This window comes from Manis pentadactyla, chromosome 1 (assembly GCF_030020395.1).
Source record: "Manis pentadactyla isolate mManPen7 chromosome 1, mManPen7.hap1, whole genome shotgun sequence".
In the NCBI taxonomy this organism is placed as follows: domain Eukaryota; kingdom Metazoa; phylum Chordata; class Mammalia; order Pholidota; family Manidae; genus Manis; species Manis pentadactyla.
In genome coordinates, this window is record NC_080019.1 from 70,712,332 (window position 1) to 70,728,256 (window position 15,925).

Genomic DNA, 15,925 nt, shown 5'->3' on the forward strand with positions numbered 1-15,925 from the left:
AAGAATGCAAACCCAAACAATTTACATTTTCTAAATATTTACTCAATTATATTAATGGTTGTATTTCCAAATGAAAAATACCATCATGGCGGTGTTGATGGGGGAAGAAACATCCCATGCTCAACTGCCAACTGGCAGTGGCAACTTAGCCAAGTCATATCTCTTGGCCTGAAAGGTCTTAGATACATGACTTTAAATATTCAGTTCTACAATCTATTTTTTTTAATGATTGAGTCATATATTATTTTTATCTTGTTCTGTTCCCTAAGCCTTGAGGTAGTTTAATAATGGAACAGTGTTACAGTAATCAGCATCAAAATTTATCAGTGGCATTTACTGAAACTGAAGATATAACTTATCACAAGGAAATAACTAATTTCTACGGATACAGCTTCTATACCTTAGCTCTTTCAGTTACAAAAAATATGTCATTTCTTAAGGCCAAGTACTAGGATATTAAAATATTCTGTACCCAGAGACAGTCAATAGCCATTGAACTGAACTGTACTTTTAGTATAGCACGAGCTATTATTATCTAAACCTGACTTCCATTCCAACAATTTGAGAGTGTCTTTTCCCTTTGTTTTATAGATGATGTATGGACATTGTTGTTGTGGTTATCATCATCATCATTTCAAAGTCATGATTTTATGGTCTCTGTGGCCAGGTTTAACCAAAGAGAGGAATGATATTACTGAAATACTATAACAGCCAATAGAAGAGTAGATTACTCACTGACACAAACTCTTCAAAGCTGATCTTGCCATCTTTGTTGTTGTCAGTAACTGCTAGAATTTTCTCCACAATCTCGCGTACTTTGTAGCCAGGCAGAGGAAGGTTTGCTTCCTTAAACAGGTCTTGAAGTTCATAGTCACTCACATACCCACTATTGTCAATATCTATAAAGAGAAAGTACGAGCTGTCAGATTTCATCTGTATTCTCTGTTGGAGATGTACACTTCAGAAGACTGTTTGGGAGCATCACAGGCAGGCAGAATCCTTCAGATTTATTTCACAACTGCAGTAACCTTTTCTTCAATAAGCACCTGAAGTCTACAAAGTATTCTATAAACTTCATTTAAAAACTCATATTTAAATGGACTTTATCCCCAAATATTTGGGACTATCATATGCATTTTAAGTATATAGTATGGACATTGTCTGACAGATGAAAAATTCAGGTTTAGCACATGACTAAGTTTCAAGAACTAAGCATGGGGAAGTCTCAGATATCTAGAAGCAATGGTCATGAGGATACACCCATCCAAATTTTAACTTCCTCATGAAATTTACAAAATGAATCTGCTGGCCCACATTCTGTATAAATTATGTGCATCATGTAAAATACACATAAGGCATTTCTGTTCTACATTTTAGTTTGTGGCAGTTGTTTCATTTGTTAATAATTTATTGCTTCTTCATTATGTATTTATGATATACTATGTAGGCTGAATCATGCTTGATGTCATTTTGAGATTAAGTGTTCAAAATAATTTCACAACTATATTTGGACTTTTGGAAATAGGTTTCCAGGCATTTTCCCATCGTCACTGAGATACCCTTCCCTGCGTTTTCCCTAGAGACTGGATATCACCTCCTGACAGAGAACAAAGGCCACACAAAATATTTCTGCCCAGAGTTGGCAACAGAGCTTTGAATTACTTGGGTAGTTGCCTGGATCCACCTTGGATACTCTCTTTGCTCATCTGGTAATAATTGCTGTATTTCTTTTTTCCGCTTAGTAAAAGAGCTGTCATCACTATAACTGAATCAATGATTAAAAACATAAACTTTTCTTTTAAACTCTCATACATTTTAGAATTAATGCAGTTCAGAACAATGGAGGACCCCTAAACTAGACTCAACCAGCTACCAAAATATTGCTATAAACTCAAAGGTTAGCTAGGAAGCTAACTTGCTTGACAGTAAAATAATAATACTACTTTCTTTGAATTTAGAGCAAAAGCTCCTTACTTAATACACCACCAGTTCAGAATTTTTTCCTATAATTCTGAAATGGACAAATAGACTGGGCCAGCTCACTTCTATACCAGCACTGTGGTAGAGAGTACTTAAAAATAAGCAAAACTGAGAGAAAATTTCTTACCTGCTAACTATCATGCTGAACTACAAGAATAGTTAAGAGGGACCTGAAGACAAACAGATCTGTGTGCTTAAATTTAAATCCCAGATCCATTCCTATGACCTATGTAGTGTGGATGTCTATGACAATAGATTAACATTTAACAAGCACATATTCTGTGCCAAGTGATTAAGAACTTGACTTACCTTATCTCATCTTGAAGTAGTTAATAATATTATTATGATTTTAAAGATAAGGAAATCAAGGCATAGGTTAGATAACCATAAGGAATATTTAAAAAGAAACAAGATTTCTACAACTCAACACACACAAAAAACAAACAATCTGGTTAAAAAATGGGCACAGGACCTGAATAGGCACTTCTCCAAAGAAGATAAACAAATGGTCAATAAGCTCATGAAAAGATGCTCAACATCACTGATCATCAGGGGAATGCAAACCAAAATCTCAATAGATATTGCCTTACACTCATGAAGATGGCTATTATAAAAAAAGACACAAAACAGAAAATAACAAGTACTAGCAAAGATTTGAAGAAATTGGAATCATTGTACATTGCTGGTGGGAATGTAAAATGGTGCAGCCACCCTGAAAAACAGTACAGTGGCTCCTCAATAAATTAAACAGAATTACTATATAATTCAGCAGTACCACTTCTGAGTATACACCCAAAATAGTTGAAAGCAGAGATTTGAACAGATATTTGTACATCCAAGTTCATAGCAACATTATTCACAATAGCCAAAGAGTAGAAACAACTCAAATGTCCATCAACAGATAAATGGAAAAGCACAATGTGGTACAGACATACAGTGGAATATTATTCATCTTTAAAAAGGAAATTCTGGAGGGGGATTAAAGATGGTGGAGTGAGAGGTAAGACAGAGACCTCCTCCTAAAGCCACATATAATATGAAAACATAATTAATACAACTAATCCTGAAAGCAACAGGAAAGAAGGCTGTGCAAGTGCATACACCTAGAGAAAAGAACAGACCTCACAGAACAGGGTTGGGAACTTCCATGATCTTCAGGAGCTCCATCCACCTGGCTGGCTACGCAGCTCCAAGGCCCCCCATCGTGATATGTAGCCTGCTGCGCCTTCCTCCTGGCCAGCCCGCAACTGGTTCGCAAACCGGCAAAACCTGCCTGACGTCAGGTAAGCAAGAGGGAGGCCCAGCCTATAGCAGCTACAAACACAAAGCATAGAGGCTTACACCTGTGTGCTCAGCCCACTGGTTCTGGCAGTGGAGGCAAGCATAGGAGCCAGGAAGGAGGAAACAGCTCTTTTCTCTCCCTAGGCACCAGTGCTGCTCTCCTGCGACCCCCTGACATTGCTCCAGGGGCTGAGCACCTCCAGAGAGTAGAGTTTATGGGCAATAGAGGGCACCACATACAAATACGAAATGTCAAAGAAACCTGGTTCAAAGCAAAATCTCAACACCAGAAAAAGGAACAAGTGAGACTGAACTAATCAAGCTTCCTGAAAAAGATTTCAAAATAAAAATCATAAACATGCTCCTGGAGGTAGAGAAAAATATTCAAGAACTCAGGAACGAATTTAGGGTGGAGATCCAATCACTGAAGAACACAAAGGACGATACTAAAAGCAAATTAGATACAGTGGAGGAGACGATAAATGAAATAGAAATTAGAGAAGAGGAATACAAAGAAGCTGAGGCACAGAGAGAAAAAAGGATCTCTAGGAATGAAAGAATACTGAGAGAACTGTGTGACCAATCCAAATGGAACAATATTCGTATTATAGGGGTACCAGAAGAAGAAGAGAGAGAAAAAGGGATAGAATGTCTCTCTGAGGACGTAATTGCCGAAAACCACCCCAATCTAGGGAAGGAGATAGTCTCTCAGGCCATGAAGGTGCAGAGACCTCCCAATACAATCAACCCAAGGAGGATGACACCAAGACATATAATAATTAAAATGGCAAAGATCAAGGATAAGGACAGACTATTAAAAGCAGCCAGAGAGAGAAAAAAGATCACATACAAAGGATAACCCATCAGGCTAAAATCAGACTTCTCAGCAGAAACAGGCCAGAAGGGAGTGGCATGATGTATTTAATGCAATAAAGCAGAAGGGCATTGAACCAAGAATACTCTGTCCAGCAAGATTATCATTTAAATTTGAAGGAGGGATTAAACAATTCCCAGATAAGCAAAAGCTGAGAATTCACCTCCTTCAAACCATCTCTACAGTGTATTTTGGAGGGAGAGCTATAGGTGGAAGGGTTCCTAAGGTTAAAAAGCTGTCATCAAAGGTAATAAAAGGGATAGATAGAGTAGAGAATATGATACCTAACACATAAAGAATGGAGGAGGAAAAAAAGAACTGTTAAACTGTGTTTGTAATAGCATATTAAGTGTGTTAAGTTAGACTGTTAAATAGTAAGGAAGTTACCCTCGAACCTTTGGAAACCATGAATCTAAAGCCTGCAATGGCAATAAGTACATACCTATCAATAATCACCCTAAATGTAAATGGTCTGAATGCATCAATCAAAAGACATAAAGTCACTGAGTGGATAAAAAAACAAGACCTGTCTACATGCTGCCTACAAGAGACTCACTTTAAACCCAAAGACAGACACAGACTAAAAGTGAAGGGATGAAAAAAGATATTTCATGCAACTAATAGGGAAAAAAAAAAGCAGGTGTTGCAGTACTTTTATCAGACAAAATAGACTTTAAGACAAAGAAAGTCAAAAGAGACAACTAAGGATATTACATAATGATAAAGATGTCAATCCAATAAGAGGATGTAACCATTATAAATATCTATGCTCCCAACACAGAATCACCCACATATGTGAAACAAATACTAACAGAATTAAAAGGGGAAATAGAATGCAATGCATTCATTCTAGGAGACTTCAACACTCCACTCACTCCAAAGGACAGATCAAACAGACAGAAAATAAGTAACGAGACAGAGGCATTGAACAACCCATTAGAACAGATGAACCTAACAGACATCTACAGAACTCTATACCCAAAGCAGCAGGATGCACATTCTTCTCATGCACACATGGAACATTTTCAAGAATAGATCATATACTAGGCCACAGAAAGAGCCTCAATAAATTGAAAAAGATTGAACTTGTACCAACCAGCTTCTCAGACCACAAAGGTATGAAACTAGAAATAAATTATGCAGAGAAAATGAAAAAGCCCCCAAACATATGGAGGCTTCACCACATGCTTCTAAATAACCAATGGATCAATGACCAAATAAAAACAGAGATCATGCAATATATGGAGACAAATGACAACAATAAAACAACACCGCAAAATCTGTGGATGCAGCGAAGGCTATGCTAAGAGGAAAGTATATTGCAATACAGGCCTACCTCAGGAAAGAAGAACAATCCCATATGAACAATCTAAATTCACAATTAATGAAACTAGGGAAAAAAGAACAAATGAGGCCCAAAGTCAGTAGGAGGAGGACATAATAAAGATTAGAGCAGAAATAAATAAAATCGAGAAGAATAAAAGAATAGAAAGAATCAATGAAAGCAAGAACTGGTTCTTCCAGAAACCAAACAAAATAGATAAACCCCTAGCCAGATATATCAAGAAAAAAAGAGTCTACACACATAAACAGAATAAAAAATGAGAAAGGAAAAATCACTACAGACATGACAGAAATACAAAGAATTATTAGAGAATACTATGAAAAATTATATGCTAACAAACTGGATGACCTAGAAGAAATGGACAACTTTCTAGAAAAATACAACCTTCCAAGGCTGACCTGGAAAGAAACAGAAAATCTGAAGATGAATAACCAGCAATGAAATTGAACTGGTAATCAAAGACTACCTAAGAATTAAAGACCTGAACCAGATGGCTTTACTGCTGAATTTTATTAAACATTTAGTGAAGACCTAATACACATTCTCCTTAAAGTTTCCAAAAAGTAGAAGAGGAGGGAATACTTCCAAACTCATCATATGAGGTCAGCATCACCCTAATACCAAAACCTGGTGAAGACACCCCCAAAAAAGAAAATTACAGACCAATATCCCTGATGAACATAGATGCAAAAATACTGAACAAAATATTAGCAAACCAAATTCAACAATACATCAAAAAGATCATCCATCATGATCAAGTAGGATTTATTCCAGGGATGCAAGGACGGTACAATATTCGAAAATCCATCCACATCATCCACCACATCAACAAAAAGAAGTGCAAAAACCACATGATCATCTCCACAGATGCTGAAAAAGCATTCAACAAAATTCAACATCCATTCATGATAAGAACTCTCAGCAAAATGGGTAATGAGGGCAAGTACCTCAACATAATAAAGGCCATACATGACAAACCCACAGCCAACATTATACTTAACTTCAAGAAGCTGAAAGCTTTTCCTTTAAGATCGCGAACAAGACAAGGATGCCCACTCTCTCCACTTTTATTCAATATAGTTCTGGAGGTCTTAGCCATGGCAATCAGACAACACAAAGAAATACAAGGCATCCAGATTGGTAAGGAAGAAGTCAAATTGTCCTTGTCTGCAGATGACATGATACTGTACATAAAAAACCCTAAAGAATCCACTCCAAAACTCCTAAAATTAATATCTGAATTCATAGAAGTCGCAGGATAAAAAATTAATACACAGAAATCTGTTTTAATCCTATACACTAATGATGAACTAGCAGAAAGAGAAATCAGGAGAACAATTCTATTCACAATTGCACCAAAAATAAAGTACCTAGGAATAAACCTAACCAAGGAAGTGAAAGACCTATACTCTGAAAACTACAAGACACTCATGAGAGAAATTAAAGAAGATACCAACAAATAGAAAAACATCCCATGATCATAAAATGGATAGGAAGAATTAATATTATCAAAATGGCCATCCTGCCTAAAGCAATCTACAGATTCAATGTAATCCCTATCAAAATACCAACAGCATTCTTCAACAAACTAGAGCAAATAGTTCTAAATTCATATGGATACACAAAAGACCCCAAATAGCCAAAGCAATCCTGAGAATAAAGCTGGGGGGATTATGCTCCCTGACTTCAAGCTGTTCTACAAAGTCACAGTAATCAAGACAATTTGGTACTGGCATAAGAACAGACCTATAGACCAATGGAACAGACTAGAGAGTTCCAGATATAGACCCAAGCATATATGGTCAATTAATATATGATAAAGGAGCCATGGACATACAATAGGGAAATGACAGCCTCTTCAACAGCTGGTGTTGGCAAAACTGGACAGCTACATGCAAGAAAATGAAACTGGATTATTGTCTAACCCCATACACAAAAGTAAAGTTGAAATGGATAAAAGACCTAAATGTAATTCATGAAACCATAAAACTCTTAGAAGAAAACATAGCCAAAAATCTCCTGAACATAAACATGAGCAACTACACAAGGGAAACAAAAGCAAAAATGAACACATGGGACTACATTAAACTGAAAAGCTTCTGTACAGCAAAGGATACCATCAACAGAACACAAAGGCATGCTACAGTACGGGAGAATATATTTGTAAATGACATATCTGAGAAGGGGTTAACAGCCAAAATATATAAAGAACTCACATGCCTCAACACCCAAAGAGCAAATAATCCGATTAAAAAATGGGCAGAGTATATGAATAGACAATTCTCCAAAGAAGAAATTCAGATGGCCAACAGGCACATGGAAAGATTCTCCACATCGCTAATTGTCAGGGAAATGCAAATTAAAACCACAATGAGATATCACCTCACACCAGTTAGGATGGCCACCATCCAAAAGACAAACAACAACAAATGTTGGTGAGGATGAGGAGAAAGTGGAACCCTCCTACACTGCTGGTGGGAATGTAAACTAGTTAAACCATTGCAGAAAGCAGTATGGAGGTTCCTCAAAAAACTAAAAATAGAAATTCCATTTGACCCAGGAATTCCACTCCTAGGAATTTACCCAAAGAATATAATTTCTCAGATTCAAAAAGACATATGCACCCCTAATGTTTATTGCAGCACTATTTACAATAGCCAAGATATGGAAGCAACCTAAGTGTGCATCAGTAGATGAATGGATAAAGAAGATGTGGTACATATACACAATGGAATACTACTCAGCCATAAGAAAAGGGCAAATCCTACCATTTGCAGCAACATGGATGGAGCTGGAGGATATTATGCTCAGTGAAATAAGCCAGGCAGAGAAAGACAAGTACCAAATAATTTCCCTCATTTATGGAGTATAACAATGAAGCTAAACTGAAGGAACAAAACAGCAACAGACTCACAGACTCCAAGAAGGGACTAGTGGTTACCAAAGGGGAGGGGTGGGGGAGGACAGGTGGTGAGGTAGGGAGAAGGGGATTGAGGAGTATCATGACTGGCACACATGGTGTCAGGGGGATCATGGGGAAGACAGCTTAGCACAGAAAAGGCAAATATTGATTCGGTGGATCTTATTACACTGTTGGGCAGTGACTGCAATGGGGGTCGGGGGGGACATGATAACATGGGTGAATGTAGTAACCACATTGTTTTTTTCATGTGAAACCTTCAAAAGAGTATAGATCAATAATACCTTAATAAAAAAAAAAGGAAATTCTGACACATGCTACAACATGGTTGAACCTAGAAGACATTATGCTAAGTGAAATAAACCAGTTACTAAAACTCGCTAAGTGAAATAAACCAGTTACTAAAACTCACAAATACTGTATGATTCCACTTATATGAGGTATGCAGTATAGCCAAATTCATGGACAGAAAATAGAATAATGGTAGCCCAAGGAGGCAGGGGGATGAGGAGTTAGTATTTAATGGGTGTGGAGTTTCAGTTTGGGACCATTTAAACATTTTAGAGAAAAATAATGATATGGTTGCATAACAATCTGAATGTACTTAATGCCACTGAACTGTACACTTTAAAATGGTTAAAATAATAAATTTTATGTTATGGTTATCTTACCACAATTTTAAAAAGAGAAAAAAAATAAGACAAATATTCTAATCCCCCTACTTCTCAGGGACCCCAAAATATACCATTGAAAAGGATGGATGGGCATGTCCTTCTGTCTCTGGGAAAAGTCATTTGGTACAAATTAGCAGAGGGATTATTAAATTCATGAGTAGCAATTTATCTTGTAAATAAGGCCAGCAAGTACATATTCTGCTAGTGTTAGCACTTCCCTCACACAGAGCAAATTATCTTGCTGTCAAAATTGTTCCAGTAAATTATTTATTCAAAATATCATTGAATAAATATTGCAAGATTATATATCCATGAATCATGAAGATTCAAGTTGGTGTGCTAAACAAATAAAATAGATTGCTACTTCATTCATTTTACTAAGACCTAGGTAGCACTTTTATTCAAGTTACCAAACTCCACCTATATATAACAGGAATACCAAACTAGGAGATACATTTTCATTATTTCTCTGTCAATGCTCAAAATGAGCAGAATATTCCAGTAATTGCCCATTTTTGTCTTGAAGAGACTCTGGCACTGCAAACAATACTCTAAAGAAGGTATTATGAACAGCGATGTTTTAGAAGTCATACCATATTTATGTAATACTCTAATGACAAATATACCATCCCCCTGTCAGCATACAGGATTGAGGCGTGAATGTGCCTATTCTGCTACCATGCAGATTGTATTTGGAAGATACGAGTTATTCTGGGGGTGTTGTACAGGGAAGAGTGGAAGTACCCAGAGATTTGCAGATTTCACTTTATTTCATAGCAACGATTTGTTAAGTCATGAGCTTCCTGAGAGCATTACTCTTTTTTTTTTTTTTTAAATAATTATTTTTTATTGAAGGGTAGTTGATGCACAGTATTACATTACATTAGTTTCAAGTGTACAACACAGTGGTAGAACATTTATATACATAATTCTAGGTTCCAGCTATCACCCTACCAAGCTGTTACAATATCTTGACTATATTCCTTATGCTATACATTACATCCCGGTTACTTATTTATTTTACCATTGTAAGTCTGTCCTTTTTTTTTTTTTTTTTTTTTGTGAGGGCATCTCTCATATTTATTGATCAAATGGCTGTTAACGACAATAAAATTCTGTATAGGGGAGTCAGTGCTCAATGCACAATCATTAATCCACCCCAAGCCTAATTTTCGTCAGTCTCCAATCTTCTGAGGCATAACAAACAAGTTCTTACACGGAGAACAAATTCTTACATAATGAATAAGTTACATAGGGAACAGTACAAGGGCAGTCATCCCAGAAACTTTTGGTTTTGCTCATGCATTATGAACTATAAACAGTCAGTTCAAATATGAATACTCATTTGATTTTTATACTTGACTTATATGTGGATACCACATTTCTCTCTTTATTATTATTATTTTTAATAAAATGCTGAAGTGGTAGGTAGATACAAGATAAAGGTAGAAAACATAGTTTAGTGTTGTAAGAGAGCAAATGTAGATGATCAGGTGTGTGCCTGTAGACTATGTGTTAATCCAAGCTAGACAAGGGCAATAAAACATCCACGTATGCAGAAGATTTCTCTCAGAACAGGGGGGGTGAGGTTCTAAGCCTCACCTCTGTTGATCCCCAATTTCTCACCTGATGGCCCCCCTGCGACTGTGCCTGTCTTAGGTTGTTCCTCCCTTGAGGAATCTTACCCGTCTCTGGCTAACCAGTCATCTTCTGGGGCCATACAGGGAAATGTGAAGTTGGTAAGTGAGAGGGAAGCCTTATTGTTTGAAAAGGTTAGCTTTTTACTTCTTTGCATATTTATGCCCTGTGGCTTCTATGCCTAGCATTTGTCTTGAGGTATCTTTAACACTTGGAAGAATTATGATACTCGGTAAATTTGATATGAGGCACGAATTCTATTTAAGGGTTGTAATTAGGAAGGAAGAAGAAAAGCTATAGAAGTAGCAGGCGGAAGAAAACATGGGAAGATTGATTATTTCTTTGACATATCTTCTTGTAGAGTAACTTCAGCATATATAGGTTTTAAGCTACTACTTAAATTGCGCACACACATTAACATAATAGGAGTATAGTTACATAACCAAAGCATATCTGTAATTACCAGCCATCTCCAGTGAAACCAAGAAAACCAGTTAGGCACCTTAGGCATTTGTGAAAACTTATCTATGATATGGTGGATATTGTCCAACTGAACTTGAACAGTCTGAGAGAAATCAGACAAATTAAAACAACCCATTCCTGGGGACTGTTCACATGCCATATGTTCTTTTAACAGTAAATAGTCTGTAGTTGTAAGACTGGAGCGCTACAATTTGCACTTCTCCAAATTCTTGGTTGAGTTCCAACAGTATAGATCCAGTCAAATTTGTTGTTTTACTGTATGCACAGGCCAGCTTAGATATCTCCTTCCTCATTCCCATGGCAAGTCCAGGAACTGGTGGGATGAGTGCATCTACAGCTGTAGCAGTGCGTGGATCTTTGTTGGGGTTTTTTGATGATCATCTTCTGGCATGAGTCTTCCAGAGAGTGCAGATGTTGGAAGTTCTTTTTCATATCGTATCTTAGTTCATTTTCGGGGTAGCCCAATTAGGCTTTGATCCTCTGTATAAACACAAACAGACCCTTTGCCTACACTTTTATATGCCCTTTATACCCTTGTGTAGAAGTAATTGGAGGTTACCACACAGGAACTGCCCTTTTTTTTTTTTTTTTGCTTAGTTTTTGGTATCACTAATCTACACTTACATGACGAATATTATGTTTACTAGGCTCTCCCCTATACCAGATCTCCCCTATAAACCCCTTTAGAGTCACTGTCCATCAGCATAGCAAAATGTTGTAGAATCACTACTTGCCTTCTCTGTGTTGTACAGCCCTCCCTTTTCTCCTACCCCCCCATGCATGTTAATCTTACTACCCCCCTACTTCTCCCCCCCTTATCCCTCCCTACCCACCCATCCTCCCCAGTCCCTTTCCCTTTGGTACCTGTTAGTCCATTCTTGGGTTCTGTGATTCTGCTGCTGTTTTGTTCCTTCAGTTTTTCCTTTGTTCTTATATTCCACAGATAAGTGAAATCATTTGGTATTTCTCTTTCTCCGCTTGGCTTGTTTCACTGAGCATAATACCCTCCAGCTCCATCCATGTTGCTGCAAATGATTGGATTTGCCCTTTTCTTATGGCTGAGTAGTATTCCATTGTGTATATGTACCACATCTTCTTTATCCATTCATCTATTGATGGATATTTAGGTTGCTTCCAATTCTTGGCTATTGTAAATAGTGCTGCGATAAACATAGGGGTGCATCTGTCTTTCTCAAACTTGATTGCTGCGTTCTTAGGGTAAATTCCTAGGAGTGGAATTCCTGGGTCAAATGGTAAGTCTGTTTTGAGCATTTTGATGTACCTCCATACTGCTTTCCACAATGGTTGAACTAATTTACATTCCCACCAGCAGTGTAGGAGGGTTCCCCTTTCTCCACAGCCTCGCCAACATTTGTTGTTGTTTGTCTTTTGGATGGCAGCCATCCTTACTGGTGTGAGGTGATACCTCATTGTAGTTTTAATTTGCATTTCTCTGATAATTAGCGATGTGGAGCATTTTTTCATGTGTCTGTTGGCCATCTGTATTTCTTTTTTGGAGAACTGTCTGTTCAGTTCCTCTGCCCATTTTTTAATTGGGTTATTTGTTTTTTGTTTGTTGAGGTGTGTGAGCTCCTTATATATTCTGGACGTCAAGCCTTTATCGGATGTGTCATTTTCAAATATATTCTCCCATACTGTAGGGATCCTTCTTGTTCTATTGATGGTGTCTTTTGCTGTACAGAAGCTTTTCAGCTTAATATAGTCCCACTTGTTCATTTTTGCTGTTGTTTTCCTTGCCCGGGGAGATATGTTCAAGAAGAGGTCACTCATGTTTATGTCTAAGAGGTTTTTGCCTATGTTTTCTTCCAAGAGTTTAATGGTTTCATGGCTTACATTCAGGTCTTTGATCCATTTTGAGTTTACTTTTGTATATGGGGTTAGACAATGGTCCAGTTTCATTTTCCTACATGTAGCTGTCCAGTTTTGCCAGCACCACCTGTTGAAGAGACTGTCATTTCGCCATTGTATGTCCATGGCTCCTTTATCAAATATTAATTGACCATATATGTCTGGGTTAATGTCTGGATTCTCTAGTCTGTTCCATTGGTCTGTGGCTCTGCTCTTGTGCCAGTACCAAATTGTCTTGATTACTATGGCTTTATAGTAGAGCTTGAAGTTGGGGAGTGAGATCCCCCCTACTTTATTCTTCTTTCTCAGGATTGCTTTGGCTATTCGGGGTCTTTGGTGTTTCCATATGAATTTTTGAATTATTTGTTCCAGTTCATTGAAGAATGTTGCTGGTAGTTTCATAGGGATTGCATCAAATCTGTATATTGCTTTGGGCAGGATGGCCATTTTAACGATATTAATTCTTCCTAGCCACGAGCATGGGATGAGTTTCCATCTGTTAGTGTCCCCTTTAATTTCTCTTAAGAGTGACTTGTAGTTTTCAGAGTATAAGTCTTTCACTTCTTTGGTTAGGTTTATTCCTAGGTATTTTATTTTTTTTGATGCAATTGTGAATAGAGTTGTTTTCCTGATTTCTCTTTCTGTTGGTTCATTGTTAGTGTATAGGAAAGCCACAGATTTCTGTGTGTTGATCTTTTATCCTGCAACTTTGCTGTATTCCGATATCAGTTCTAGTAGTTTTGGGGTGGAGTCTTTAGGGTTTTTTATGTACAGTATCATGTCATCTGCAAATAGTGACAGTTTAACTTCTTCTTTACCAATCTGGATTCCTTGTATTTCTTTATTTTGTCTGATTGCCATGGCTAGGACCTCCAGTACTATGTTAAATAACAGTGGAGAGAGTGGGCATCCCTGTCTAGTTCCCGATCTCAGCGGAAATGCTTTCAGCTTCTCGCTGTTCAATATAATGTTGGCTGTGGGTTTATCATAGATGGCCTTTATTATGTTGAGGTACTTGCCCTCTATTCCCATTTTGCTGAGAGTTTTTAACATGAATGGATGTTGAACTTTGTCAAATGCTTTTTCAGCATCTATGGAGATGATCATGTGGTTTTTGTCTTTCTTTTTGTTGATGTGGTGGATGATGTTGATGGACTTTCGAATGTTGTACCATCCTTGCATCCCTGGGATGAATCCCACTTGGTCATGGTGTATGATCCTTTTGATGTATTTTTGAATTCGGTTTGCTAATATTTTGTTGAGTATTTTTGCATCTACGTTCATCAGGGATATTGGTCTGTAGTTTTCTTTTTTGGTGGGGTCTTTGCCTGGTTTTGGTATTAGGGTGATGTTAGCTTCATAGAATGAGTTTGGGAGTATCCCCTCCTCCTCTATTTTTTGGAAAACTTTAAGGAGAATGGGTATTATGTCTTCCCTGTATGTCTGATAAAATTCCGAGGTAAATCCATCTGGCCTGGGGGTTTTGTTCTTTGGTAGTTTTTTGATTACCGCTTCAATTTCATTGCTGGTAATTGGTCTGTTTAGATTTTCTGTTTCTTCCTGGGTCAATCTTGGAAGGTTATATTTTTCTAGGAAGTTGTCCATTTCTCCTAGGTTTCCCAGCTTGTTAGCATATAGGTTTTCATAGTAGTCTCCAATAATTCTTTGCATTTCTGTGGGGTCCGTCGTGATTTTTCCTTTCTCGTTTCTGATACTATTGATTTGTGTTGACTCTCTTTTCTTCTTAATAAGTCTGGCTAGAGGCTTATCTATTTTGTTTATTTTCTCAAAGAACCAGCTCTTGGTTTCATTGATTTTTGCTATTGTTTTATTCTTCTCAATTTTATTTATTTCTTCTCTGATCTTTATTATGTCCCTCCTTCTGCTGACCTTAGGCCTCATCTGTTCTTCTTTTTCCAATTTCGATAATTGTGACATTAGACCATTCATTTGGGATTGCTCTTCCTTTTTTAAATATGCTTGGATTGCTATATACTTTCCTCTTAAGACTGCTTTTGCTGCGTCCCACAGAAGTTGGGGCTTAGTGTTGTTGTTGTCATTTGTTTCCATATATTGCTGGATCTCCATTTTGATTTGGTCATTGATCCATTGATTATTTAGGAGCGTGTTGTTAAGCCTCCATGTGTTTGTGAGCCTCTTTGCTTTCTTTGTACAGTTTATTTCTAGTTTTATGCCTTTGTGGTCTGAAAAGTTGGTTGGTAGGATTTCAATCTTTTGGAATTTTCTGAGGCTCTTTTTGTGGCCTAGTATGTGGTCTATTCTGGAGAATGTTCCATGTGCACTTGAGAAGAATGTATATCCCGCTGCTTTTGGATGTAGAGTTCTATAGATGTCTATTAGGTCCATCTGCTCTACTGTGTTGTTCAGTGCTTCCGTGTCCTTACTTATTTTCTGCCCAGTGGATCTATCCTTTGGGGTGAGTGGTGTGTTGAAGTCTCCTAGAATGAATGCATTGCAGTCTATATCCCCCTTTAGTTCTGTTAGTATTTGTTTCACATATGCTGGTGCTCCTGTGTTGGGTGCATATATATTTAGAATGGTTATATCCTCTTGTTTGACTGAGCCCTTTATCATTATGTAGTGTCCTTCTTTATCTCTTGTTACTTTCTTTGTTTTGAAGTCTATTTTGTCTGATATTAGTACTGCAACCCCTGCTTTCTTCTCACTGTTGTTTGCTTGAAATATGTTTTTCCATCCCTTGACTTTTAGTCTGTACATGTCTTTGGGTTTGAGGTGAGTTTCTTGTAAGCAGCATATAGATGGGTCTTGCTTTTTTATCCATTCTGTTACTCTGTGTCTTTTGATTGGTGCATTCAACCCATTAACATTTAGGGTGACTA

General features: G+C 37.4%; 1 protein-coding gene across 5 annotated transcripts in view; it reads right to left on the bottom strand.

Moving 5' to 3' along the window:
• The window catches only part of PLS1 (plastin 1), a 128,176-nt gene that overhangs the window by 41,124 nt on the left and 71,127 nt on the right, over nucleotides 1-15,925 (bottom strand). For all 5 annotated transcript variants that reach the window (XM_036877274.2, XM_036877270.2, XM_036877272.2 and 2 more), the window contains one exon: nucleotides 736-899. Coding sequence is in view for 4 of the 5 variants with exons in the window: in XM_036877270.2 (XP_036733165.2) it covers nucleotides 736-899 (164 nt within the window). In the remaining variant the exon portion in view is untranslated. The remainder of the gene's footprint in view (nucleotides 1-735; nucleotides 900-15,925) is intronic.